The sequence below is a fragment of the Durotheca rogersii genome (assembly GCF_024521655.1).
Source record: "Durotheca rogersii strain YMJ 92031201 chromosome Unknown GGS23scaffold_4, whole genome shotgun sequence".
Lineage (NCBI taxonomy): Eukaryota > Fungi > Ascomycota > Sordariomycetes > Xylariales > Xylariaceae > Durotheca > Durotheca rogersii.
Genome location: NW_026251235.1, coordinates 2,350,076 through 2,376,954, shown reverse-complemented (window position 1 = coordinate 2,376,954; position 26,879 = coordinate 2,350,076). Strand labels below are relative to the sequence as shown.

The 26,879-nt window shown below is 54.9% G+C and overlaps 6 protein-coding genes across 6 annotated transcripts; 3 read left to right on the top strand and 3 right to left on the bottom strand.

Moving 5' to 3' along the window:
• Nucleotides 1-6: 6 nt before the first annotated feature.
• Nucleotides 7-2,126, bottom strand: GGS23DRAFT_378311 (MFS general substrate transporter). The gene is made up of 6 exons (XM_051513415.1): nucleotides 1,791-2,126; nucleotides 1,672-1,712; nucleotides 1,503-1,600; nucleotides 1,094-1,434; nucleotides 424-1,031; nucleotides 7-358 (listed from the first exon to the last, which is right to left on the bottom strand). Exons 1-6 carry the CDS (start codon nucleotides 2,022-2,024, stop codon nucleotides 112-114), a joined length of 1,569 nt encoding a protein of 522 aa, XP_051374988.1. The 5' UTR covers nucleotides 2,025-2,126; the 3' UTR covers nucleotides 7-111.
• Nucleotides 2,127-2,615: 489 nt separating this feature from the next.
• GGS23DRAFT_378326 (amidase) lies at nucleotides 2,616-4,868 on the top strand. Its single transcript, XM_051513416.1, has 3 exons — nucleotides 2,616-4,395; nucleotides 4,460-4,565; nucleotides 4,629-4,868. The coding sequence occupies exons 1-3, from the start codon at nucleotides 2,986-2,988 to the stop codon at nucleotides 4,748-4,750; spliced, it is 1,638 nt and encodes a 545-aa protein (XP_051374987.1). The 5' UTR covers nucleotides 2,616-2,985; the 3' UTR covers nucleotides 4,751-4,868.
• A 722-nt stretch (nucleotides 4,869-5,590) lies between these two features.
• On the top strand, nucleotides 5,591-6,315 carry GGS23DRAFT_594410 (uncharacterized protein; the record flags this gene model as incomplete). Its single annotated transcript, XM_051518157.1, has 3 exons — nucleotides 5,591-5,615; nucleotides 5,830-6,035; nucleotides 6,136-6,315. The coding sequence occupies 3 exons, from the start codon at nucleotides 5,591-5,593 to the stop codon at nucleotides 6,313-6,315; spliced, it is 411 nt and encodes a 136-aa protein (XP_051374986.1).
• A 3,427-nt stretch (nucleotides 6,316-9,742) lies between these two features.
• Nucleotides 9,743-12,093, top strand: GGS23DRAFT_378219 (cytochrome P450). Its single transcript, XM_051513414.1, has 4 exons — nucleotides 9,743-10,403; nucleotides 10,467-10,829; nucleotides 10,887-11,738; nucleotides 11,851-12,093. The coding sequence occupies exons 1-4, from the start codon at nucleotides 10,089-10,091 to the stop codon at nucleotides 11,980-11,982; spliced, it is 1,662 nt and encodes a 553-aa protein (XP_051374985.1). The 5' UTR covers nucleotides 9,743-10,088; the 3' UTR covers nucleotides 11,983-12,093.
• Nucleotides 12,094-14,178: 2,085 nt separating this feature from the next.
• Nucleotides 14,179-18,084, bottom strand: GGS23DRAFT_594408 (uncharacterized protein; the record flags this gene model as incomplete). Its single annotated transcript, XM_051518156.1, has 4 exons — nucleotides 14,179-14,218; nucleotides 14,285-14,355; nucleotides 14,485-14,619; nucleotides 14,701-18,084. The coding sequence occupies 4 exons, from the start codon at nucleotides 18,082-18,084 to the stop codon at nucleotides 14,179-14,181; spliced, it is 3,630 nt and encodes a 1,209-aa protein (XP_051374984.1).
• Nucleotides 18,085-21,224: 3,140 nt separating this feature from the next.
• GGS23DRAFT_556325 (uncharacterized protein) lies at nucleotides 21,225-23,889 on the bottom strand. Its single transcript, XM_051515651.1, has one exon. The coding sequence runs from the start codon at nucleotides 23,696-23,698 to the stop codon at nucleotides 21,713-21,715; it is 1,986 nt and encodes a 661-aa protein (XP_051374983.1). The 5' UTR covers nucleotides 23,699-23,889; the 3' UTR covers nucleotides 21,225-21,712.
• Between the last annotated feature and the right edge of the window lie 2,990 nt (nucleotides 23,890-26,879).

The window sequence follows — 26,879 nt, the reverse complement described above, 5'->3', positions numbered from 1 at the left end:
ATTCCCTACCATTATTCGCCTTTCAAGCCCGCAACCCCAGTTACACGTAAACAGCTCGCCCGCTCAGAACCTGAAAGTTGCCTACGGGGGAGACACCCCCCCTCGCTGCACTCAGAGCTTGTATCGGAAATACTTGTTCTCCTTGTCCGTCAAATCTTCGAAGCCGCCTAGCGCCCCCTCTTCCTCTACCGCGCCGGTACTCTGAGCCATCTTATCGCGCTGCTTGTTCTCCCACCAACACCACAGTGTGTACAGTCCCTGGAGGAAGATGGCCGAGCAATAAGTACCTAGCAGGCCCTTGATCGCGGTGGGATATCTCGGCACCTCCGAGGCCAGGAAAAGTTGCGGGCCGACGATGCTAGAACACGTGTGACGTCAGCAGGGGGGCGGCTTGGCCGCTCGGGTTCATAGATATCGACTTACTTTCCCACAACGAAGCACACGAAATACACACCGAGCACTGTGCTTCTCTTAGTGTGTCCGGCGATGTTGATGCCGGGTACCGTCCAGTTCAGCACGATGGGCGAACCTATCGTGGCGAGCATCCAGCACATGCCGACAAGAGCGTAGCGATGCTCGATGTTGATGGTAAGAATGCCGATGAGCCCTGCCATGCCAGGCAAGCACCCGATCATGATGGACCCGCCGACCATGTTCGGCAGCTGCGAGAGAAAGCCCATCGACAGGCAGGCAACGACTGCGAAGGCACCGCCTGGCGCTTGCAGAAGCGTGGTCCTAAGCGCGTCGAAGTTGAATCCCTTGATGATGGCAGACATGAAATTGGTCACTGCGCCGTTGAGGATCCCAAAAGCGATTCCCGTCATCCAGAGGAGCCAGCACCTCCCGTCCAACGCGGCCTCCTTGATCTGGTAAGACCTGAATGTCGCATCCTTGAGGCCCATTTTGTTGTCCGAAACGCGCCAGACGGCAACCACGCGCTCGTACTCCGATAGCATCTTCGCGTTGTGCGGCCCGTCGGGGAGATACCATACGATGAGAAACCCCCACACGAAAGTGAGGGCCCCGACAATCTACTCATTTTCGCGTTAGCCCTTATCCTTTTTCTCGTGTCCGGGGTGGGGGACAATCATACGAGGAAGATCAACTTCCACTGAGCTACGGCCAGTCCTTGCGCCACACCCGCGGCGTAAGCTAGAAGGGCACCCAGGATGTTCGAGACGCCGTTGGTGCACAACCAGATGGAGCTTCGCAGGGTCTGCTCCTTACGGGTCCACAGCATCGAAGTTAGGAGCACCCACGCGGGCGAGATGCAGCCTTCGAGCATGCCGAGGAAGAATCGGATGGCGAAGAAGCCGCTGAAGTTGAACACGGCGGCTTGCAGCATGCAGACGACCCCCCACACGAACAGCATGCCGCCGACAAGCTTCCCGATCGCGACGCGTTGCAGCAGCAGGTTCCACGGCCACGCACCGCCTTTTAGCTGTATCAGCATGCTGCTAAGTGGCAAGGCTAAGGAAGGCTAAGGAAGAATCGTCACCTACAGAGCCAGCCGAAATACAAGGCCGAGGCGACCCAAGAGTAGTTGTCGCCTTTCATGTTCGTGTCCGGTTGCAAGCCGTACGCGTTTGAGTAGTTGAGGCTAAACGTCCGGCATGGTTACTTGAAAATCTACATATCACTTGTGTGGGTGCTTGCTCGGGGTTAACATACGTCTGCTTGTCGAGAAACGACAACATATAAGTGATCATCATCTACAGGAGGAATTACACCGTTAGAAACGGACGCCACAGACTAATTTGGGGTGCGGGGGGGAGGGGGGAGTGTCGTACCATTGGAAGCACGATGGAATCGAGCTTTCTCCGGACTTTGATGGCGTCCGCTTCGAGTTGAGCTTTATCATACTGCTGCGATTGCTGCAACATGTCCTTTCCGAGCTCGTTGAGGTCGTTCCGCCGGCTAATCATACGCCGGAACAGGCCCTTCTCCTCCGTCAACACGGCTCCGACCCCGCGCTCGGTGTCGGCCGTGCTCTCAGCAACCGGGATGACCTCCTTCTCAGACATTTTCGCGGCAGTAACGAGGACAGGTTCTGAAGGATTCGGATGGGAGCGTGTTTGGGGATTGATGGTGATGACCGCGACGACGAGAAGCCTGTTAAATGCTCCTCCTCGTCCTTGTAGTATTGTCTCCGTTGTTATTGTTGCTAGCTCGGGGGGAGAAGGGGATCGTCAAGAGCAACCTCGTCTATCCGGGGTCGGACCATCGTATCTAGCAGCCATATGATAAGACCCTTGCTATCTTTGCTGGGGTGTAGACGTAGCGTCGAGACTCGAGGTCATTACACCCCGTTATCAACCCATACGACAAGGTCTGGGCCGAAAGTTCGCGCGAATCACGCATATTGCCGACAGGGACGGATGGATAGCGACGGTATAACACACGCCGAAGACGCAGAGGCCAATCCTCCCGCACAAGTCTCCAGGGTCTATATAGATGCCTAATACTAGAGGTAAGGAGAATCTCCGCAGATAACATCAATATTCAACAGAACGAGTCATCCGATCGGTACCCGGATCCCGAACACTAGGGAGAGCCCATACGACCTTCCGATATCCAGCAGATAAGGTGAATAGTGAGAGAAGGAAGGATTTTTGGGGTAGATTATCAGATTATCTAGCATAGAGGGTGGCGCCAAGACCGCATAGAGGATCCTAATAGGGGGAATTCCTGGATGACTAGCCGAATAATTCTCCTCACCCCCAACTCCTTGGGCGAACCGACGCCGGCTCCTTGCCCCGCCTTAGCGACATATCGGGGCGGCTTCTCGCGGCCGGTGCGACACGACTGTGTTGGCTTCGTGTGGGGGGGATATTCCTATTTCAGCACGCTTCAGCCTCTGAAGCCCGCCGTTGGATGCGGGCCTGAGATACACAGACCACCACGAGTCGATATAGGGACTACCTAATCCACTGTCCACTGATAATAGATACCTGCGGTGTGATATTCGGAAAGAAATAAGGCAACATGAGTACCACCACCGAGACAGCGGTCAAGAGAACTTGGCAAGAGCTCCAGGCCGCGAAGGCCGCCGAGCGCGACTCCAGAATACCAGCCGAATGGAAGTTGAAACAGCTCCCGCCGGCGGGCACTTTTGACCTTCGCCCGTTTGCCAGCTCCTCCGGGATTCTCTCCGAGACCGAGCTGACGATCACCGGCGAGCAGTATGACGCGACTTCGCTGGCCGCCGCCATCGCCGAGGGCAAATACACTGCCGCCGAGGTTGTAACCGCCTTCTGCAAGCGGGCCGCCATCGGGCAGCAGCTCTGCAACATGCTGACGGAAATTATGTTCGCCGACGCGATCAAGAGGGCGCAGGAGCTCGACGATATCTACAAGAGCACCGGCAAGGTGGTCGGCCCGCTGCACGGCGTCCCGATGACCTTCAAGGAGTGCTTCCACTTTAAGGGGTACGACTCGACCAATGGCTACATGTCCCGGGTCTTCCAGCCGGCCGACCGCACGTCACCGCTACCAGAGCTCATACAAGCTGCCGGAGCCGTCGTTATTTCCAAGACGAACGTGCCCCAGACGATGCTTGTCGCGGAGAGCCACAACAACGTGTTCGGCCAGACCAAGAACCCCGTCAACTCCAACCTCACGTGCGGAGGCAGCAGCGGTGGCGAAGGCTCTAGCCAAGCTTTCCGGTGCAGTGCCCTCGGCGTCGGGACTGACGTCGGTGGTTCGATTCGCATCCCTTCGGCATGCAATGGCGTCTACGGATACAAGCCAAGCTTCGGCGTCATCCCGATGATCGGGTACTCGTATTCGGGTTGGACGGGTTCCAACACGGGCATCCCCGCCGTCACGGGACCCCTCGGGCACTCGGTCCGCGACCTCGCCCTCTTCACGCGCATTGTCCGGGACGCGAAACCGTGGCTGTTCGACCCGGCCGTGATCCCGAACATCCTCGAGCTCGAGCCGGCGGCGCGCAAGCCTGTCGTCGGCGTCATCTACGAGTCGGGGCTGACGCCGCACCCGCCGGTGCGCCGGGGCCTGCGCGAGGCCGTGGCGAAGCTGACGGCGGCCGGGTTCGACGTGCGGGAGTTCAACCCGCCGGACCTGACCGGCGTGCGCGAGGTGTCGGAGCAGCTGTTCACGATCGACGGGCTGTCGTACCCGCGGCTGGAGTTCGAGAAGTCGGGCGAGCCCGTCGTGCCGAGCGTCAACAAGATCGGCTTCTGGGACATCCCCGCCAAGACCCAGGAGCAGGCGTGGCAGTGGAACACGAAGAAGCTCAACCTCCAGAAGGTCCTGCTCGACGAGTGGCAGAGGGTCGGCTGCGACGTCCTCCTTACCCCCGCCGGCGCGCACACTGCCGTCCGGCCCGGCGACTGGACGAGCGATATCTACACCGTGTTCTGCAACGTGGCTGATGTAAGTTCCTCTTGTGTCTACCGGCAACCTTCTTGTCGTCGCGGCCGTCTAATGCCATCTTCAGTATCCGGCCATCATCGTGCCAGTGACGCACGCCGATCCGGCCCTCGACCCCGTCGACGCCAACTTCAAGCCCAGGAATGAGGCCGATAAGAAGAACCAGGATATGTGTACGCATACCTCTCCGCACTTCGTGCCTACCTCTTTTGCCTTGGATTCTAACATCCTCCCAGATGACCCGGAGCTTTTCAAGGGGGCGCCGGTCGCGTTGCAGATCGTCGGCCCGAGGCTGGGAGACAAGCAGCTGCTCAAGGATGCCGAGACCATTGACAGCGTCTTGAACGCCAGCGCTTGAGGGGCGGCTCGCGCCACGATGGTGCTCTATGAGCTGCTGGAGGGATGTACGGAGGATCGATTGAAATGCCTCATTCTAGAGATGGAAAGCTGGAGACACGGGAATACTTACCTCTGTTATACTTGCCGTCGGTCTCGTGCCTATCGGCATGCTAAATTATGATTGTCAGTCGCAAATAGGGAAACTTGTTGTGTGCATATCTCGTACTGCCTCTCCTATTTCCCGGCGCGTAGTGTATGCCGGCATGCCACCCAACGCACGCCCAGCCCAGCTTTTCGCCCAATATCAGGCAAGAAGGCCTGGGTCTCTCGCAGTCCCGCCGCCGCAAACGAGAGGCGCTGGGGCCGTCCACGTTGGGTCTATCACATACAGACTCGCAGAGCGCCGCAGGACGACGCGTGCAACGTTCCACCCAGCCCCACCGGTGCGTGACCGCGGCTCCGGCGACGAGAATCATACGAGCTTCGTACGGAGGCCCAGAGAAGAAGAGATCTAGGTATGCGGCTTCGGGCCTGGACCCAGCGACAATGACTCCGGAGCTTACATGTTGACGCAGCAAGATGCTGCCGTATTTAGCCGGCGTGGGCCATACGCGCCACGCGCTGGGCCTCTCACGCTAGACACGAAGGAAGAAGCCTCGCACCCGCGACGAACAGCTCTAGACCTCCGCTCGCTCCGTTCTAGACTTGGCCGCCTGGCGCCTGCCCCTGCGCAGTGCGACCTGGCGGTCCAACGTTACCTGCCGGCCGACCGGCGCCCGCGCGGAATGGGTTTATATTAGGCACACCCTCCTGCCGGAACAGCTCGCAACTGCGCACGGCAGACCGCGGCGATTAGAGCATGAGAGCAAAAGACACTTGCGTTGGTAATTAGATCTTCGGCCGTAGCAATCATCCCGACCCAGCGCAGAACCGCGCAAGGACAACAGCACGACTCACGACCCCCTCGATCCCAAGCACCGAATTTGTCTCCCCAGCACAACCGGTCCCCTAACGCCAACGGAACCAGCACCATGCGCCTCCCGATCATCCTCCCAACGCCGCTCCTCGCGCTCCTCCTCTAACTGCATGCGGTGTTAGCGTTCGACTGGTACCCGTTCATAGGGCAGGCGCCGTGGGAAGTGACGAGAGTGTGGGTCGTCGCGGCGGCGGGTGGCGAGGCGGTGGCGGTGGAGCTGGCGGTGGCGAACCCGAACCGGGTGTCGGCGGAGCCGGCGCCGCACGCGGCGGGCGGGGGGTACGCGGCGTTCGGGGCGAGCGCGGGGTGTGTCGAGACGACGGCGGGCGTGGGCAGCGACGGTGCGGGACGTGGCCGTCGCGCCCGGCAGCGGGGGGCTCGCCCACGTCGACATCGCCCTCGCCCTCGCTTACAACATCACCCGCTAGGGCGGCATCACGGCCAAGACGTACGAGGCGACCGCGCGCTTCGCCGTCGGCGACAACGTTACCCCCGTCCGCGAGTGCACGGCGGAGGGGCCCTGCGAGTTCGTCCTTGTGTTGGAGCGCGCGCCCGTGCTGCTCGCGCCGACGATGACGGCGTGCCAGGGTACCTGTCGATCGGATTAGGGGGAAGGGGGGGTGCGGATTGGGTAGGGGGAGAGGAAAAGGGTCGCTTGGTCCGGTGGGTGGTCTCCCCCGGGAATAGCTGGGGATTAGGCTGAGCACCTGAGTCAGCAGGAGCGTGCCGGCTTACCGCCATGTCAACCGTCGGCAGGTACTTGCCGGCGACGCTGCCGGGTGTCACCCAGGCAAGCCGACTGGGCAACCCGTGGACCAACCGGTAACCAGGGCCTCCTGCTCTCCGGATAGGATCGTGTCTTTAATTCGCGACGATACAGAGGATGGAGGGTGTGCTGAGGGGGTAACCCTCCCGGGCTTAAGGCTGCAGTGGGCCTACGTGGTTTAGGTTCGTATGACCGACACCAAGCTGCGAGGAGCCGAGTTCGCTCGACGAGATTGGTTCTTACCACAACTACAACAAACTAAGGTCCAGCCTCGTATCCCATCCGGAAGAGAGATGCGAGAGCCTCAATGCGTAACTACAGACTTAGCATACGGAATGTCTCTAATGTCGTTTGATGAGGCCGCGGAGAAGATATTCATGACAATGAAGGCCTCTAGCTTTAGTAGAATACGGGCGACACAGCACATGCTCGGTCGTAGGATCCCGTTAGTTAATGCGATAGATCGAGCTTCATTTGGCTGCGATATCGGTTAGTTATCACGGGTTGCCTCATCCAGTGTGTCTTGCCGACGAGACGCTGGGAACTTAGGGCACCAGATAATACGGCATCCCGGCCGCCTTAGCGGCGCACGTTCTCATGATGACTGCTATCGTGGAGCCCTATTCTTAGGGACTAAAGGGCTGCCATCGGGTCGAGCGTTTCCCCAGCCCCTGCCAGGAGACCCGTGACTAGTCGGCTTAGTATTAGAGATAAGGCGGCCGTCTCTCTGCTAATACCAGAACGGTCGCTAGACTATATCCGTCTTTTGTATCGATAGCTCGAGCTCCAGAAATATGTTAGATCTATACTAGCATGCGTACTGGTATTAGCCAATCGAGTGGGTACAACCAACGCGGCCGACTATAATACCAAGGGGTTGCAGGCTCTCCTTCGTCGCCTACGCCTCAAGGAACCTGTCGAGCGGAAGAGAAGCACGGCAACCCGCCCAGTCGAACGCCTTAAGACTAGCAAGCGGGACACAGGTATCTGGCACGACTATTTTAAGAGTCCGCGAGGCTTGGCAGGGAGGGAATGCCACAACCGCGTGGGCGTCCAGCTGGTCTAGTCTTCGACGTTGGAGACGGTTAAAGAAAGCTTGTGTGCCGTATTTTTATTTCGTCATTCCTTTTATTTATTTCATTCGCTCTTGGGGCTCTACCGCCGGGGCTCTCGCCAGGTCACCCATCTGACGCGCTGCCGACAGCTCTGGACTGCGAGCGATGGCTCGTTGAGAGGGCGAGGATGGCGAGCGGGCACTCGGCCTGCGCGGACGACGCCGGAAAAATAGCGGTGGGAGAATGCGGGGTACACAGCCGGTTGGCGTACGAATGATATCTTCGAGTCTATATCGAGGGTTGGAGGAGGGCAGACACGGCATATGTAGCCGGGTTACGTCCTGGTGGCAGGGCGGGCTCCTCGGAGATCTTTATTTGTTCGTGGGCTCGCATTGCTCGCCCGACTGCGTACCCATTCCGTAATACTAATACGGCCGGGGCTCGGAAATATCGCTGAACGCGGTAAGAGGAGAAGCCAGTCGGGTAAATAGATACGAGCAGTAGCGGTAACACGGCCGTCGCGGGTATCGTGAAGGGATGAAGGGGAAAAGGATGGGGAGTGGCGTGGATCGGTGGAGGGGGAAGACGTCGGTGTTATGTACCCGGTATAGAGGCACGGCACATTTGCGTACGATGTAGGTAAGGCATGCACATAGACGGAAAAGAGTACTACTACCTACCTACCTTAGGTACCTACCTACAGGTACCTGGTACTTGTTGCGTAGCTTAGGTAAGACCCAGAGCTTGTGCCTACACCAATAGACACGGGGGCCTTACCTAACGAAGTCACAGCCACCCAGCGGGCACGTGGCCGACCTATTTTTTCCCTCTTCCTTTTCCCTCACTCTTCTCCCGGCAAAACGGCAGCCGAGAATGGGAGGGCATCTTGTCCTAAACATCTGCCGAACCAACTTGGCCGTCCGGTATCCTCCCCGCCTCCCAAGACCTGCCCATCGCTCGATCGGGACGGTGTAGGGGATCCCTTTGCTAGGTTCCTTTCGTCATTAGAACTCGGCAGTTTTGCCTGTCCATCCGGTCATCGCCAGAGCTCCCCGTCGCTGTCGTTGTCGCTGCCCACCACCAACCACCGCCATAAACACGCACACCTGGTCCTCGCCGCCAGATCGTTGTCGTATGGTCCAGATCCGGCCCCAGGTGCAGCTATGGCCCCATGCCACTTCCCGCCGTGCAGCCCGTGACTGGAAATTTACCAGGACACGCACATGTAGCGCACGTACCTCCGAAGCCTTCCCGCCCCCCCGTGAACGCCAGGGAAGAGGATGGCCTGGGCTTGGCAGGAAATACCCCGAGCTATTCACCCGTAGGTCCCGTCTTCTTCGCCGTGGAGAGGTGCCTAGGATTGAAATTGGCTGGACAATACACCTCGACCACCGCTTCTGCGCTAAATTGTAATATCCGGGCCATCATAGGTGAACGCCCACCTTTTTCTAACGACTTCTCCCACCTGGCTTAGGTAGCTAGGCTTAGCGGCACTCTCCGTCGTCCCTGAGCATCCTGTCACGTTTGTCGCCCGTCGAGACGGCTAGCACGCTGACGTCCGGACGCTTCTGAGGAGAATCTATACTCCTTGGTCCCTGAAACAGCTTCCCGAGAGGGCTACCGTGGTACAGGCAGTCTCCGTAAGATCAGTCACATTTGTTGGTCGCTCCGGCCTAAGTCCGAAACATGGTATATTCTCCGATCCATGTTGTCGTACTTTTGTCCGACGAGAGCTCCCACATCATTGGACTGTCCATCTGCCGATAGCACCCCTAATGGAGGCCCAACTACGAACTCGGGCTATTCACATGTCTACATACTTGGCAGCCATGGGGGTCTTTTGTCAACATCCTCAACCTGGCTCTGACCACGCACCGCTTTCCCCCGCCCCCGCCTGTTACCAGCTGGAATCGACTACCCCTATGCTCCCCAGTGGGGCTGGCGGGGTCCCCCAGAGTCTTGGGCCCCCCTGGCTGGCCTTGCCCGGGAGCTGATGCGGTTACGGGAGAATGTCATCTCGCGAAGACCGAAAAGGGCGAGAAGCTGGACCAAGTCGCTTCGACGCGCTGAAGTGCCGTCACAGGCGTCAATCACACTTCTCGAACGATGTGCTCAATATTAAGTACAAGTGTACCTTCTGCCCTTAGGCTTTTCGACTTCTTCCAGTCGAGTAGCTTAGCCGCAGCTACCGGGAGTCCATCGCATCGCGGGAGCAGTATCGAAGCCCATCGACTCAACTTGCTCGTGGGATAACCGGCGAATATCCACGTGTGGTACACCCACCTCGGCCAACGGTGTGAACAAGTCTTCGTACTCGGCTTGCGGCGCTTCTGCTACTACTACTTGAAAAACTGCAGAGTTGTCCCGGGTCTTCCTACGTTGGCTTTAACCTAGCCGGCAACTCGCAGCCTCGACGCTTAGAAGAGCCCCCAAGGTTTCAACAACCCTTCGGTGCTCTTCTTTCAGGACTCCCCCCAACCCTCAGGTACGAGACGTCGCCGCTGCTCATTCCGGTCAACCTTGAAGAACTTGTTGTGCGAGTAGATGAATTCGCGAGGCAATGCAGGGACTCGAGAATTCTGTGGTTGTGAGCTTCATAGCTCAGTGCTGGCTGCCCATAATAGTATCAGCAATTCTTGCCTGTCTAGTCAAGAATCGGTACCACAATGGCCTCAACAAGTACCCGGGCCCCTTCCTGGCTTCCTTGACGGACCTGTGGCGGTTATGGGATGTCTATCGCCGACGACCTGAACGGACACATCAACAGTTGCATGCTAAGTATGGTGATGTCGTACGCTTGGGGCCCAATACTCTATCGTTCGCGGACCCGAAATCCCTCAAAACGATATACGGCCTCAACAAGGGATTTGTCAAGGTATGTACTTCGCAGGTAGCCTTCTTCTTGGGAGCACGACCCGTGCTAACGCTGTTCCCCTAGTCCGACTTCTATATCGTGCAGCAGTCGATAGTCAAGGGGCATGTCCTCTCCTCGATCTTCAGCACTACGGACAATGGCTTCCACGCCAACTTCCGACGATCCATCAACTCGGCCTTCACCATGTCCGCCCTCGTCCAGTACGAGCCTTTCGTCGATAACACCACCAAGCTTTTCTTCGAGCAGACGGAGCGCCTTTTCGCCGGTAACCCGGATGGATGTGACTTCACCCAGTGGCTACAATTCTACGCCTTCGACGTGATCGGAGAGATCACGTACAGCAAGCGCCACGGATTCCTCGAAAAAAATGAAGACATTGATGGCATCATCAAGTACTTAGGGAATCTCTTCCTCTACGTTGCACCGGTATGTTCAACCCTCAGACGTTAGGAGTCGGTGAGGAGGGCTAACCCGGCGAACCAGATTGGCCAAATCCCATGGCTTGACCGTCTCTTCTTGAAGAACCCCATCTACCTCAAGCTCTCACAATGGGGATTTGTCGATGCTACCATGCCGGTAGCCAGTTTTGCTCGAGCGCGTATGGCTGAGCGTTTGGGCCCGAACCTCAATGGTGACCCCTCAAAACCTCTGCTGCCCGTCTCCACTGGAAAAGGCGAAGTCAAGTCTCCCGACCTCCTGTCCAAGTTCCTCGCAGCGCGTGACGCTCGACCCGAATTCATGACCGACACGCTGGTGCAAACGATGGCTGTATCGATGGCGTTCGCGGGCTCCGAAACGACTGCTATCTCCCTCTCGAGCGTATTCTACTACCTCTTGCGCAATCCATCCAAGCTCGACAGGCTTCTCAAAGAGATCGATGACGCCTCTCGGTCCGGCCTCTTCAGCGACTACGAAACTGGCCTCGTAACGTGGGCCGAGAGCCAGAAGCTACCGTACCTCGACGCCTGCATCAAGGAATCGTTTCGGATACACCCGGCGGCGGGCCTGCCGCTTGAGCGCATCGTTCCCGAACCCGGTGTCGAGATCGCAGGCCACTATGTGAAGGGCGGTACCATTGTAGGCTGTTCGGCGTGGGTCATCCACCGCCGCCCGGAGATCTGGGGCGAGGACGTGGACGTGTACCGACCTGAGAGGTGGCTCGTCGACGAAAAGCTACCGGTCGGCAGCGAGGAGAGGGAGGAGCAGGAGAAGCGCATCCGCGAGATGAACGGCATGATGTTCCACTTCGGCATGGGTAGCCGGACGTGCCTCGGCAAGAATATCAGCTTGCTGGAGATCTACAAGGTCACCCCGAGCTTGCTGCGGCGTTTCGAGGTAAGCACCCACATAGCTTCTCGCCTTAGCCTTTTCTCATTATACCCAGCCCCTCAGTACTGAGCGGTGCTCTTAACGTATCGTATATCACGACGCTAACACCTACGTGCAGATCAGCTTCAAGGATCCCAAGCAGGAGTGGAAGCTCGTCAACGCGTGGTTCGTCAAGCAGCACAACTTCCACACCATGTTCGAGCTGCGAGACCTGGTGAAGCCCGGCCAGACCGGCAAGGACAAGAGGTAAAGAGGGGCGAAGGGAAGGAAGAAAGGAAGGAATGGGCAGGGCAGGGCAGGGCAGCGGTAGGTAGCTAGCTAGCTCTTCTTTTCCCTTTCCTTTCTGTCCCTCCCCTGCCCTTCCCCTACCCTATCCGACTCGACCCGATCCGACCAGTCATTAGACCCGAAAGGGCCTCTTATCCGCGAATATGGCCAACACGCGGACACGGCGGCAAGGCAAGGCATACGATGTGTAGGCGCGTCCGTAGCGTCCGTACGCACGTATGGAGTGGATGGCGCGGACGGCGACGGGTGAAAGAGGAGCGGGCGGAGCGGAGGGAGAGAGGCGATGAAGAGCGGGAGACGGAAGACGAGGAGTTTGGAGGAGAGGCAGAAGAAGAAGCAGAAGAGGTGGTAGTAGCAGCACTGGGTACACGGCGCACGCCTCCGTGTATATATGTTTTGTATACAAATACGTCTTGTCGATCGACCTTTTATCTATCTAGCAGGGAGGCTTCCCCGAATGCTACGTTATGATTGCGCACACCCGCTCACGCCTCGCCTAGGCCCGCCGTCAGAGGGCTCTAAGGGTCGACTTTCGTGAGGACTGACTGCGCTGTCTTGGTCCGATGTGCATTATACCTACCTATACGTCGGTCTACCATGGCGACTAGCTAACCCCAGGGTAGATACACTTTTCTACTCACCCCACGTGTATACGCTTAGGTACGAGGGACGACGGCGTGAGGAAAATATGCTCCCCTCTCGGATCAACCGACTGCGCTGGAGTTTGGTCGGAGAAGGGTGCCGCGTGGGCGACTCGGACCCGTGTGCATAGATGCCACCCTACTTTTTTTTTAATAGTTTTTCGTTTACCTCGCCCTGTCCTGCGGTGCATCACTTCTCCCCTTTCCCCAGTCAGTCAGTCAGTCAGTCAGTTACTCGCTCACTCACTCGCGACGACGAAAAGGCGTGATCCGACCCGTCAGCTACGTATTAACCTCCCCAAACACACGGACGGACAGCCGAGCCTGCTGCCGACGGAGCCGGCAAAGCACTGCTCCCCGCGCACGCCGACCCGCCGCTCGGGGACAGGGAGCGGTGACGGCGAGCCGGGACGCAGCGCAAGAGCACAAAAGCACAGCCGCTCGTACGCACAGCTATTCGTTCATTCACCAAAACAGACGACCGAGCCGGCTGATCGATCGATCCAAGCAGGCAGCCAATCAATAAACGGACGGACGCATCACGCGGGCACGCAGAGAATACCAGACAGGCGGGCAGGCAAGGAGACAGGCAAGTTTAGGTGCGCCATTCAGAGCAGACGTAGGAAGCAAGAAAGGGGGTATCGTCGATTTCAACTAGGTCTGGAGCAGCAGCAGCAGCAGCAATAGGAGGGTAGGCAGGCAGAGAGGGACACAGAGAGAGGTAGGGAGAGGGGGGGGAAGAGCCACGACATGCACACATGTGATATGTGCACGCCGTAGGTCGCCCCTAGATGGACAAAGGGGGTAACATAATAGGGGGCCGAAATGAGAAAAAAAAAAAGGGCAAAATGGGAATAAAAGCGAAGTAGAGGATAAGAGAGGATCGGAATCCGAAATGGAAGAGAAAGCAGAAAACATTAAAAAGCGAAGAGAGGTAGAAAACAGTTCCGTCCCTCCGGCACATTACTGCGTGTATGTATGTATAGGTGCGCCGCCGCATACACCATATTTCTTCGTTGACGCAACCTTCCTCCCCTTTTCTCCTCCGTCCTGGACCTCCTCCTTTCCGTCGCGCACGCTCGAACTCCAGACCGAGTGCGACAAACGGGACCTCGTACGTCGTTTTCTTCCACCTCTTCCCGCCCCCCTCCGTCGCCTCCCCAGAGTCGTTTTCCATTACGGAGCGGTATGTCTCATTTCCGAAAAAAGAATACAGACGGCAATTTGTCCAGCAGATGCCACTGCTGATGCTGCCTGTCGCCGCCATTCCGCGTGTCTCCCCTTCTCGTATACACACGTATAAGATAGCGTCACCGACCGCATCGGACACTCATCGGTACAAGCGGCCGCGTTGGTGGAGTAAAAAAAAATGCGAGGTATGGTCAGCCGGCCCCCTCCACATTTTGCGTGCGGCACGGGGCAGGTTGATGAAGAGGAGATGTAGTATGGCACAGGAGAAAGGGCGAGGGAAGGAGATCGCCGCCCGGCGCAAACGACCAAGGCCAGATTGTAGTCATCTACAAGCCGCGAGATACGTCGGTGACCGATTTAAGCATGCTGCTTCGTGTTAGCTTTGGCCGCTGAACCCATACGCAGTCTCCGGCGATGGGGCCAAGGACATACCGTAAGTTTCGCTCTTTCATGTCCTCATCGATTACTTTCAGTCCGTTCATACTAAATTTAGCTTGAGCTAACTGTCGGTGCATAGGCATTAGTCCAAAATTCGCAAAAAGCCGAGAATACAAATACTAGGAAAATGAAGTGGTGGTGGCTGAATATTGACAGGTGTTGCGACTACCAAGCAAAGATTGTGTACTGCGCACCATGCTCATCGCCGCCGACGAGTAGTCGGGGTCCTCACCTCCAACTGCGGAAGCCTCTGCCTCAGCAGCGCCCTCGTTGCCACTGGCGAATCTGCTCGCTGACAGACCCGATTTTGGCCCGAGTGCCGCCTTGGCCTACGATTTAGTTAGCAGTTAGTCTCCTCGAGGGGGCAATTTGCCAAATATGCGAGGGGCCGTTGGAGTTGGGTGACCGACCTGAGCCTCGGCAATCTCTGCATCCTTGACCTTGAGCTGAGCCTCCATCTCGGCGAATCGCGCCTTGATATCCGACGCTTCCTTCTCGGCCGACTCCCTCTTCTTCTGCTCCTCCTCTACTATGGTGGTCAAGTTCTCGTACATGTCCTTATAGTCGGCCTCCTGGTTCTTGAGCTTTGCCTCCGTGTCGTTCTTGTGCGCCTCGAGGTCCTTTTGGGCGATGAGGGCATCTTCCTTAGCTGAACCTAGTTGCGCCTTCAGGGACCCCAGTTCCGCCTTTGTCGTCTCCAACGCTTCTTGCAGCGACTCGAGGTTGCTCGTAGATTTCGCTGACACTTCTTGAGCAGCTGCTAGCTCTTGAGCATGGGACGCTTTCAACTCCTCGAGTTGGGCCTTCAACGCGTCGGCTGCCGACGTGTCCGGCCTCTGGTTCTTCGACGCGTCGAGCTCAGCCATAAGCTCTACATTGTTCATCTTTGCCTCGGCAAGCTTCTGGTGCAGGTATTCGAATTCCTCCTGGGCCTTGACCAACTCGGCATTCTTCGCTTGGGTCTCTGATACCTGCGCCTCGAGGTTTGACGCTCGCTCTTCGACCTTGGCCAAAGCCTCCTTCGCAGCTATCAACGCCTTCTCAGTCTCGCTGGCAGCGGCTAGGTTCTGTGCCACATCGACCTTTACCGCGGAGAGCTTGGCCTCGTGTTGCTCCTTTAGCTCCTCAATGGTCAGAGCATGCTTCGCTTCAAGAGCATCGATCTCTTCCTTGTGGGAGCCCGAGGAGTTCCTCTTCACAGCATCAAGAGATTCGGCTTGTACCGTCAGCAACTTCTCGATCTCAGCTGAGTGTGCGTCGTCATTTTCCTTCTTGAACGTTGCAAAAGCGATGGCATGATCGGTCTTTGCCTTTTCGAGTTCCGCTTGCGCATCCTGTACCGCCGCCTTCAGGGCTTCTAGCTGAGTCTGATAAGAGCCTGTTTCCACCTCCTTAGCAGCAAGTTCTTGGGCATAAGCAGCCTTAGATCTCTCGAGTTCGGCGTGGGCCTCCTCGAGGGTTGCCTTCAAGGCTGCCAATTGAGCGCTGTGAGAACTACTGTCGGCTTCCCGCGCGGCAAGCTCCTGGGCGTGATTGGCTCTGACGTGGTCCAGTTCTGCTTGAGCCGCCTCAACAGCAGCCTTCAGGGATTCTAGGTGAGCGTTTCCATCGGCCTCCTTGTCAGAAAGCTCTTGCGCATGCTTAGCCTTCAGGTTGGCGATCAGGGCATCCGAATCTCGCTTGTGAGTGTTGAGCGCTTCAATTTGAGCAGCCTTGAGGGCTTCAAGCTCCTTTGTCAGCGCCGCTTCACTCTCGTCCTTAGATATCTGGATCTGCTTTGCGTGACTGGCCTTGAGAGACTCCAGCTCGGCTACATGCGATTCATGGTCAGCAGAGGCACCACTCTTCGCGCTCTCCAACTCCATAGCGTGGCTAGCTTGTAATGCGTCTAGTGCCTTTTGGTGTTTTTCCTGCTGGGCAGAGAGGGCCGCAACAGCAGCTGCGTGTTTTTCAACCGCCGATGAGTGCGTGGAGGATAGTTCGTCATACTTGGACTGGAGTTCGGTGTGCTCCTCCTCCAGGACGTGGGACTTGCGTTTGAAGAACGCGTCCCCTTTGAGGCTCTCGATCTCTGTCTCGTAGTCTTGCGAAATGAGCTTCAGCTGGTTCTCGTGAGTCTCTTCCGAGTGTTGATGTTCCTGCTTCAGTTTCTCGATCCTGTCCTCCAAGTCCTTAACCTGACCGGCAAGGCCGGCGTTGGATGATGCCTCCGCCTTGACCTGGGCCAATTCATCCTGTAGGCCGGCAAACTCAGATTGGACCTTGGCGAGCTCTTCCTTGGTAGCACCCAGAGCGGCGATAGAGTCCGCAAGCTTCGTCTTGACCTCCTCTAGTTCCGCCTGGGAAGCAGCGAGGGCAGACTTGTCTTGCTCAGCTGCGGCCTTCAGTTCCGCAAGTTCGGATTCGAGAGCAGTTATTCTGGAAGCCCTAGCCGCACCTTCGCTCTCCGCCGACGAGGTCAAGTCATTGATTGTTTTCTGCAGAGACTCATTGGCGACTTTGAGTGCTTCCAGGGCCTTCTCGTGCTCGCTAGCCGACGTTTTGCTTTGGTCGAGCTCTGCGGCGTGCGAAGCCTTCAAGACTTCGATTGCGGCTTCGTGCTGCTCTTTTAGGGACTTTTGGAGCTCCTCCAGCTTAGTGGCATGCTCCTCGGCAGCCTTGCTCAGGGCGGTCTCGCTATCCTTTGCGCCAGCATCCTTGTCGAGCTGCAGGGAGTCAAGCTTGCTCTGCAACGCGTCGATCGCGCTATCTTTAGCTTCTTGAGAGCCGGTTAATTCAGTCAGCCGGGCCTTGTGAGTCTCTAGTTGCTCCTCGGCAACCTTGAGCTTCCCGAGCGCCTCGGAAATCTGCGTGCCTAACGCCTCCTTTTCGGACAAATGGGCAGACTTCAAGGACTCTAATAGCTCTTCGTGTCCCTTCCGTACGGCATCCTCGGCGCCTTCGATGCCGTCTACCTCGGTCTTTATCTTCTCTTCAAGCTCGGCGACCTTGGCTGCGGACGAGGCAACCTGCTCCTTCAGCGATTCGACCTCGGACTCCTTCTCAGCAAGCTTTGCCTTGAGGTCTTCGATATCCTTCGCCGCCGTAGCGGAAATCGAAGAGGAGGTAGATGGGCGGGGCGCATGCCTGGCAGCCGCTGCTGTTGTAGTCACAGAAGAGCCAGCAACGCTAGATAGCCGCTTCCTAGCGTCGGCGACGGTGCCGATAGATCCTGGTCGGGTAGCAGTAGAAGTCCGCGGCGCGTCTTTCGCGGCGCTCGTCGAGCTTGGAGGTTTGATCTGGCCACTTGTCCTCGGAGAGACCGCGGCAGTGGGGGTCTTTCTGGCGGCCGTAGCGCCCGAAGCGCTTGCGGAGGCCGGCGTGCTAGGTTTTGTTGCGGTCTTCGAAGGGGACGACGTCAAGCCACTCGGGACGGTGGAAGTCCGACGCGCGGCAGATGTCATCGTGGATCGCTTCTTCTCGTCTTCCGAGACGGACGGCTGGGGCCGATGAGACGACGGGATGACGGCCGGCTTCTTGACAGCAGCTCCGGCCGGGGGGCGCGTCGGAGGCTTGCTCAAGCCACTTGTTGCGCGAGCAGTCGAACTTGTCGCAGCTTTGGGGGCGTTCCCGGTCGCAGTCCCCGGCCGGCGAGTAGCCGCGGCAGCGCCGGCCGGTCGCTTTGCGCCAGACCCATTAGTAGGAGACTTGGTAGATTTGGGCGAAGACCCAGTGCCTGCCGTCCCCGCTGTCTCCTCGCCGGAGAGAACGGACTCTTCGTGCTGGACAACTTCGAACCCGTCGGCGTCTGACATTGTTTCGGCTCTGGCGGAGGACGAAGAAGATATGGTTTCTCGGGTATATCTGGTCAACAAATATCCAAAGTCGGGGGCTTTGACGGTACTGTCGAAACAAGTTTCTGTTAGCTCGACACGGATATTTGAGGACTGCCGAGATGGCAATTGATGAACTCGTGGGCGCGGAAAAGCGAGAAAGTGAGATGTGGGATGGTTAAAGCATGGACATGGCAGCATTGATGAGGGAGTCCTAGTAATAACACAGCATGGCCAGCTATAATGATTTGCCGCATCGACACGTCACATCGAAGCGGGAAGAGGGGGTGGGTTGTTTAACGAGGGATGATGGTGGGAGGGACGCGGGAGGGAATTGACTGGACGGGCGAGTTAACTGACCTCGTCTCGTCTCGTGCCTGCGAATTCTCGACCTCTCTCTCGTTCCTGTTCGTGTTCCTCTCTCGTCTCAGGTGGCGTTCCTTTCCTCGTCAAGTCGTCAGGTAACAAAAAGAAAAAGAAAAGGCGGTGCGACGACAGGATGTGATTGCGTATATGCCTCGCAGGCGCCGTCTCTATCTCTCTCGGCACTGGGAATATTCAGCGAAGGCAAGCCAAACGAAGATCAGAGGTCCTCGTTCACGACGCGAATCGAGGTTGTGCTTTCAGATCCTCTTGCGCAGGACCAGTTTTTTCTCCTTTTTTATTATTATTATTTCCCTCGCCTTCGGAGGACCTAAACCCAGGATAGCGAAGCGGACGGGAGAGGGGCGGACGGGAGGGCATGAGAGGGAGAGAGAGGAGTTGTGCGAGATACCTAGCGGGAGGCCGAGAGAAGAGGACCAAATGGGCTATTAATTGTCCAACAATTTCAGATGGTTGCAAAAATGGCCGGCGAGGAACCGCCTAAGCACGCAGCCTAAGCCCTGATAGGCAACGTCGACGAAGGGGATCGCTGAAGGGGCCGCCTATTACTGGAGGGACGGCCAGGGGTGCTATGGGGGGGCCTAGCAGGACTCTGCCCAGGGGGGGTTCCTGGGAGGTCGGCGCGCGCTCACAGCGCTTTTTCGCAGGTTGGGAGAGCCAGTGGTCCGTGCTCGCATGTACCGCGCGGTATGTCAGATGAGGTACATGCGTGGGATGGATGATACCTGCACATGCTGCCGAGTCTACAGGTTGAATCATGTTTGCTGTACGCCGTCGATACCGGCATTCCCTCCGGGATTCAGAGCCGTCCGAGGTCGCGCGCACGTACCTGCTTATACTTTTCTGCACGCGTAGGAGGTACCTACTTGATGCCTACCGGTGGGATAGTATGTACATGCACGCGTACCCTAGGTACCTCCTCTGGGAACTGGGCGAGGCAATTGAATCTTGCATATAGAAACGCGGAAACAACCTTGTTGGCGCTGTACCTTTGGTTAAGGCGTAGAGGTTGGGTACCTAGGAGGTACCTAGGTAGGTACCTACCTATATACAGTAGGTATTCCCCTCCCCCTCCCCCCTTTTACGTACATGCGCACTAGGAGGCAAGCTACGTTGCGGTCTCCGCCAGCTATAAAAAGGAGGGAACGCTGAGAATCGATCTACCAGAATTACCTACCTCGTACTATACTATAAGGGACCTTGCCTACCTGCGTACTGGGGCCGATGGAGCCTCAACCAGCGACGGAGCCACCCAAGGTTCCATAGAAATATGCAGGTTCGGTGTGCGCGTATGGATCCCGTTTACGTACCTGCGTAAAGGGGAGGTGAGCTCGTTGTTGAGAGCGGGAACGAGAGGGGGAAAAAAAAAAAAGGCAGAAGAGCGGACGATCGAAAGCGAGCGTGGCATGAGAAGAAGAGACGAGAAAAGCATCGAAGGACCGAAGGAATGGAACAAGGACCTCTCTCTATCTAACGCATTTTACTCTTAATCTATCTCTGACGGGCGTTCATCACCCCTACATTGGGCAGGTATGTGTGTAGAATACCTATCATCAATGCCCAACTTCGTCACGCTCCGGGCGACACAGCGTACTAAACACACCTCAGCACCTCTCCCTCCAACCCGGTCAGCAATACCCACCCGCCACGGGAATTCCATTCGCTAATCTGGCATCCTGTCTCTCTGCCCTCTCTCCCCTCTCTCATTATGTACGTATGTTATAGGTACATATATGGGTTCTCGATGCTGCTCTGCTACCTCGCCTACGATAAAGCAGGCAAGCAAGCAAGTAAGCATGTCCGTCTGCACATACACTATGTACCTACGTCCGCTGATATGTGCGGAGAGGGCCATCCGGTGGGCTCGGACGCGTCTGGTATCTATCGATGCGCCAATCCCGCCCAGCCATCCAGGCCGCGGGCAGATGACAGACCGGTATTATCTACCAGCACCACCTCTCCTCTACAGCCTATCGGTCACTTGAAGGTGGGCTATTCATATAATATATACGTGAAGCCGGGGAGGCGGGTTTGCCAGTGAGACGGTGAGCCCTTCGGGTTTTTTTTTTTTTTTCGCTCTCTCGCCCTCTCGCCCTCGCCCTCCGTCTCTCTCGCTCCCCCGTCTCTCTCTCTCGCACTCTCCGTCTCAAGACGTACAAGATCGGCCACTCAGAAGAGGAGCCGTGTCTCTCTCTCGGTTTGGCTCCGTAGGTACGCAGGTCGTTCATGATGTACATCACGTACATACACGCATATATCCGTACGCTGCTAGTGACGATGATTATATACCTAGGTACCTACCTACATCGTACATACCTACCCATCGCGTCCAATGTATGTAGGTACGTATGTGTGTATACACACACAAGTGACACGCTTCCGCCCTGACACGCGTACCTACACGCGGATCACCTACATACCTCACATCGCGCATAAACGCCACCATGCAACTGCAGTCTTCTTGGCGATGGCAGAAGAGAGGCAGGGAAGAGGGTCCCGGGAGGTGCCCGCCCACCTCCTTGCTGCCGCTGCTTCTGCTTCTGCTGCCGCGCTCTGGCGCCGCCGGCCTGTGCTGAGTACCAACCAGAATCCGTTGGGTGCGTAGGTACCTACTAATGGGCGCCCGGATCCAGACGCACGCGCGGGAACCTGCAACGTTCCGGAAGCGCATGAAAACACTCTGCGACACATGCGAGGCGTGTGTATGCCTATGGCGGCCGTAGCATCTACCCGTGTATCGCTTCTTCAGAGGAGGTAGGGAGACGGCGACGACAGGATGCAGACAATGCCTCCGCGACCGCTTGTGCATACCTGTGCAGCCAGTAGCTGTGCGCCCGGGCCGCAAATCAATAAATATTAATACCTACCTACAGAAAGCGCTCGCTACGGCCACCACCTGAGTTAAACCACCTGAGCTAGCTCGGTTGGGTCGTCAGGCCGAACACCCCCTTTTTCTCCCTAGCAAATAATAGCCAGCCAACATCCAGTTTCCTATATCCTTGTCCTTTCGCCAGAGGAGCTCTCTCTCCGCGAATCGTCAGTACATACGTACTATACGTAGTCATCGGGTGGGTCGTTGACTCCCAAATCGACGACCTGTACCGCCGGCCTTGCGCTATGGCCTAGATATATGACTAGCTACGTAGTACGGGATACAGCAAGACGGGAGAAAGACTTCGCACTCGCGTTGGGCCGGCGTTCGGCTCCACGGCGTGGGTCTGCCCTATCATCGGCGCTGTGCACGCCTGTAAGCACGCATCAAGCCGCCGACGAGCACCGCGATGTCCGCTTTCGTCTTTTCCGGGTGCACATTCGCCAACATCAGGCCGAGGATCTCCTCGGCTGCAGCCTCTACATCTCCAGGCTCCCTGTCAATCTCCGAGCTCAGTTCGTCCAAGTGCGGAAGTTCGGGATACGACTCCTGTATCTTGCGAAAGAGCAATAGCCTCTCCTCATGTGACCAGGCGCTCGTCCCTCGGCGAGGAGACTGCCGCCGCGGTGCCGATGTCGCCGCTTGAGCCGACTGTATTTTGCTCTGGTAGTAGGATATCGCCGATTCTGACAACGGTATGTGAATACGTCTCATGGATAGCTTCGCCCTATAATTGTGTTCTCTGGCGGCCCGCATCTCCTCATCTCGTAATTGTTGAGCCCTGGCTTCCCGCCGTAGTAGTTGCCTCATATACTCCTGTTGCCTCTCCTTATCCTCCAGTTGCTTCTTGAGCAGCAGCTTATCCCTTAATTCCTGGCTCCTCTTTTTTCTGTCGATCTCCCTCAAGCCGTCCTTGATGGCGCCAGACAGCTCCGTCAGGGGGTCCGCAAGGTCCCTGAGCTTCCTTTGTAGGTTTCCGGGTTCGGGTGAACCCTCATCGCCACATAGGGATGACAGCATCTCTCTCAGGGTGACGTCATATAGTATCTCAATCCAAGTCACCACATTACTCAGGAGCCGGCCGATAGAAATGGTCATTCGTAATAACCGCTTCCCAGGGAAGTCTAGTTTCCGTATGGATCCCAGTATATGGACCAACATGGGAATAATAACGTGTGCAAGAGCCTCCGATGTCTTTCTGCGCGCCTCGGGGTCGTTGTTTATATCTGATTGGTCGGGCCCAACGTCTGCGAGCTGGCGTGTCCGAATATGTTGGATCACGGCTTCAACTTTTGAGAAATAATAACTTAGGAGATCGCCATGCTTATAGAAGAATCTGTTCTGCTCGAGGGGCTCGCGGAACCAGGGAGCCACTAGAATGACCGTCTCGAGCTTTCTCAAGACTAAGAGCAAAGATCGGATAGGCAAAGCTCGAGTAGGAGGTCGCTCCGTGTCCTGGGAATCGACGAAAGGCTCCTCGGCCCATGCGGCATCTCTTTTTTCTTTACCGCGCCAAGCCTGATATGTCATAAGTCCGACCATCTTTGTAATAGGCCGCAGATCAAGAACGGCAGTAGTACCGTCATCTCGAAGGGCGCCATCGAAGATACCAGAATTCTCGTATCCATCGGGGTATCGAGCTTTGAAATTTTCTACGTCCTGGGCGAAGCTCCCTTCAGAAAGTATGCTCGCGTACTCGATATCGGCCTCCTCATCCGCGGGGCCACTTCGCGGGGGAGGGCGTGCCTCGTCAGCGTCCACGTGGCCCTGTCCTTCTGTAGTGCTCTCACGGCTGGTATTCTCTCCTTCGGAATCGCTATCTTGGTGCTCATCTTCTGATTCCTGAGGCTCTTCTCGGTGCCCCTCCTCAAGCCCAAGGGGTTCTTCCTCTTCGGTGTTCCGGTGGCTAGGCTTATTGGATCGTTGCGACGATCTCCGGGTGCTATTGACTATACCGAGCAGCGTCGTGCTCACAGCGTCGCCGGGATCTGAATCCTCACTTCCACTATCAGGAGTGGTCGCCCTGGCCGGCTGCGTAATATGTAGCGACGAGGCAGGAGTTTGTGGCATACGCGCCTCTAGGGAGTTGGATACATCCTTTATATTTCGCGCCGATCGTCTGGGGCTTGTGGTTTGGTCGTTAAGGGGCCGTTGGTTTCGAGTTCGAGGGTTGGCACGCGACCGTAGGCGCGAACTCACTCCATATTTCGGTAGTGAAGCCCTTCTCTCGCCAGCCTCCTCCTTCTCGCTTCCCGACCCTGGAGAAGGTACGCGAACCTTTCTCTTACGTAGAGTCCGGGTTTGGGCACCGTGTTGCGCCCTGCTTCGAGTCTCCACCATGAGTTCGAATGATTAATCGGTCGAGATCGGAAGCCTGTAGCTCGGTTGGAGGGGAATCTGCCAGATGGAGTTGGTCGCAGGCGTAGATATGACGAGACTCGATCGTCCGTCCGTATAGAGGCTAAAGTAAGGACCTGAAATGGCGAGAGGGGTAGAAATGGGGTCGGTCAACTTTGAAGCTGGTGGTATTTAGGCCCCAGGGAGGTCTTAGATTAGCCTAACTAGTCCCCTATACCTTACCCTAACCTCTAACCGGATTAGGCGATTTTGCCGAGCTTTTTCCCTGTTAACCAAACTTCATCCCTATTTCGTATAAGGGTTACTAAATTCTCCTTTCTAACTACCGTACGAACGTATACTTAATTTATTCTTTTTCGCGATTAAAAGTTGCCCTAGAAGTATTTAATAAATAATTAACTAATCGGTAGTAGTAGTAGTAGTTATGGTAGTGGTTTAGTAGTTTGGTAGTAGTAGTAGTTTAGTAGTGGTTTAGTAGTATAGTTAACTTAGTAGTAGTAGCGGTGGTAGAGGCTTAAGTAATTAAAAGAATCTTACCCTAACTAACTAGTGGAGTAAGGTTATAGGAAAGAGCTAATAGAATCTTTAGAAAGCCGCGACCCGCTTTGGAGTAAGGTTCAGTGAACTAGTTAGGCTAATCTATAGACTCGGCCCTAGGACATTATAACGAGGCAGCTTAGGGGAGTCTATAGATTAACCTAACTAGTCCCTTAAACCTTACCCTAAAGCGGGTTACGGATTCCTAAAGATTTTATTAGCTCTTTCCTACGACCTTATTCCATTAGTTAGTTAGGATAAGATCCTTTTAATTACTTAAGCCGCTACTACCGCTACTACTACTAAGTTAACTCTATTAAGTTAACTATACCACTAAGTTAACTATATTATTAAGTTAACTATACTATTATTACCATTACTACTACTACCGCCTATTTAATTATTTATCGAACGTTCCTAGTATAACTTTTAATTACGAAAAAGAATAAATTAATTATACGTTCTTATGGTAGTTAGAAAGGAGAATTTAGTAATCCTTATACGAAAAGTTTAGGTAATAGGAATAAAGTTTTAGTAACAGAGAAAAAGCTCGGTAAAATCGCCTAATCCGGTTAGAGGTTAGGGTAAGGTATAGGGGACTAGTTAGGCTGGTCTAAGACCTCGCTTGGGGTGCTTAGCTTATAAGTATACCTCCTAACGGAGTTGTTAAAGGGTTTAACATTATACGTAGTAGATTGGCCAAAGAGAGGTAGCTACCTCCCAACCAATTAATTACTTAATACATTATGCGCCACGTTGCACGCCACCGGTGTACATCAGGTTAGTGCAGGTACCCAATTTAATTATTATACCTTCCTACCTATCCTCCCGTATCCACTACGTGTAGATCAGGCAGACACCGACAAGCACCTTAGGTACCTCCTACCTAACATATAAATGCAGGTACTTTGTATATATCAGGTATGCACAGTATACCTAGGTATCTATCTAGCGGGGCATATCCCTTACAGGTCGGGGTATACGTTTTAGTGGCGGTTCCTTTCGTAGCCTCGCTGCTTTAATCATAATGCACGTAAGACGGATTAAAAAGTAAACCTAGTTAATTAATTAAAGGTATAAAAACTAAACTACTAAAAGGGCTTAAATATAGCATTTTATAAATATTTAGCTATTACGTGTTTTTCTTTAATTTTATTAATTATAGGCCTCTATTCTAGATGCCTAAGGATCTATATAGCTCCTTTTCTCGCTAGAATCGTCCTCGATCCTCCGTAGCTTTGTTTTACGATATTTTTTAGTATTTTTAAAGCGTTTTAGGTTATCCCTATTAGCTATAAGGGGCGTACGAGGTACCCGTCGTTTACGTATGCCGAAAACGACTAGGTTAGTATGGCGGCGGCAGGGATAACGAAGGAGCCCTGAGGCTTTATTACGGCGACGGCGGCGGCGGTGGCGGCGGTAATGCCCTAAGGCTTCGTTACGACGACGACGGCGTCGGTAATAACAAGAGAGCCCTATAGCTTCGGCTCGGCGGCGGCGGCGGCGCCTCGAGGTTTCAGAACGGCAATAGTAACGGCCTAAGGCTTCGAGACGGCGGTAACAGAGGCGGCGACGGCGATAGCCTAAGGCTTTGGAACGGCGGGGATAACGGTAGCGGCGCCCTAATTCGGAACCGTATTAATATGAGGAAGGCTCGCTATAGTAGGAATAGCCGGAAGGGCGGATCGACTAATCTTACGATTCTTACGCTTCTAGAGAAGCTTTATTAACTATTACAGTTATTAGTATTAAGGAGGAGCAGAGCGTACGCGATACTGGAGACCCGGATAGGTTTACTCGAAAGTATACTCTATCGAAGACTATAGTACGTACGATGGTCTAAGATAAATAAAACTAATATCGCTATACTAATCGAAAGGTAAGGAATCTAATGTAGTTATCGTATCTTAGCTATACCCCTTAGTCGTAGAGATATAATAATCGTTAGCCCGAAGGTATAAAAGGTAAGGAAAGAAAAGAGGCAAAACGTAAAAGTTATTTATTCGGCTATAGCGGTACGACGAAGTAACTTAAGCGTCTATAACTAAAATAAATGTATTAATCGGAGAACGATAAATCTAATGGCAAAAACGAATCTTTAATTAAAGTAAAAATAATAAAGATAGTAATCTAATTAGGTAATAAACTCCATAATAAATATAGTATATTCCGTATTTACGGAAGCTATGGTTACTTTATATAGGTATAAGGCCTATCGTAACGTATTACGTAATATATTAAAAGGGTATGTTTTACCGTACTACTATAGCCTCCTTAGTTTAATTATACCGTAAGGAATAATTAAACTAAAAAGGATAGTACGGTATATTCCGATTAATATCTTTCCTTAAAAACCTACCGCGAAACTTTATTCTATCGGTTATTATTTAATTACTACGGCCGCGCCTTTAACTTTTCGTTTAATATTATAAGGAGGCCCCTTTATTACTTTATAGCTAACTTAGCCCGGTTTACCTTTACCGATCTAACCCGATCGGCGTTTTCTTTCTTTATTTCGGCTACCTTCTTCTTAGTTTCGTCCTAGCCCTCCTAATTAAGGAAATAATAAGGGAGCGGGCGCGTCCTAAGGATTAATTAGGTATCTTCCCTCTACTTATACGGTATA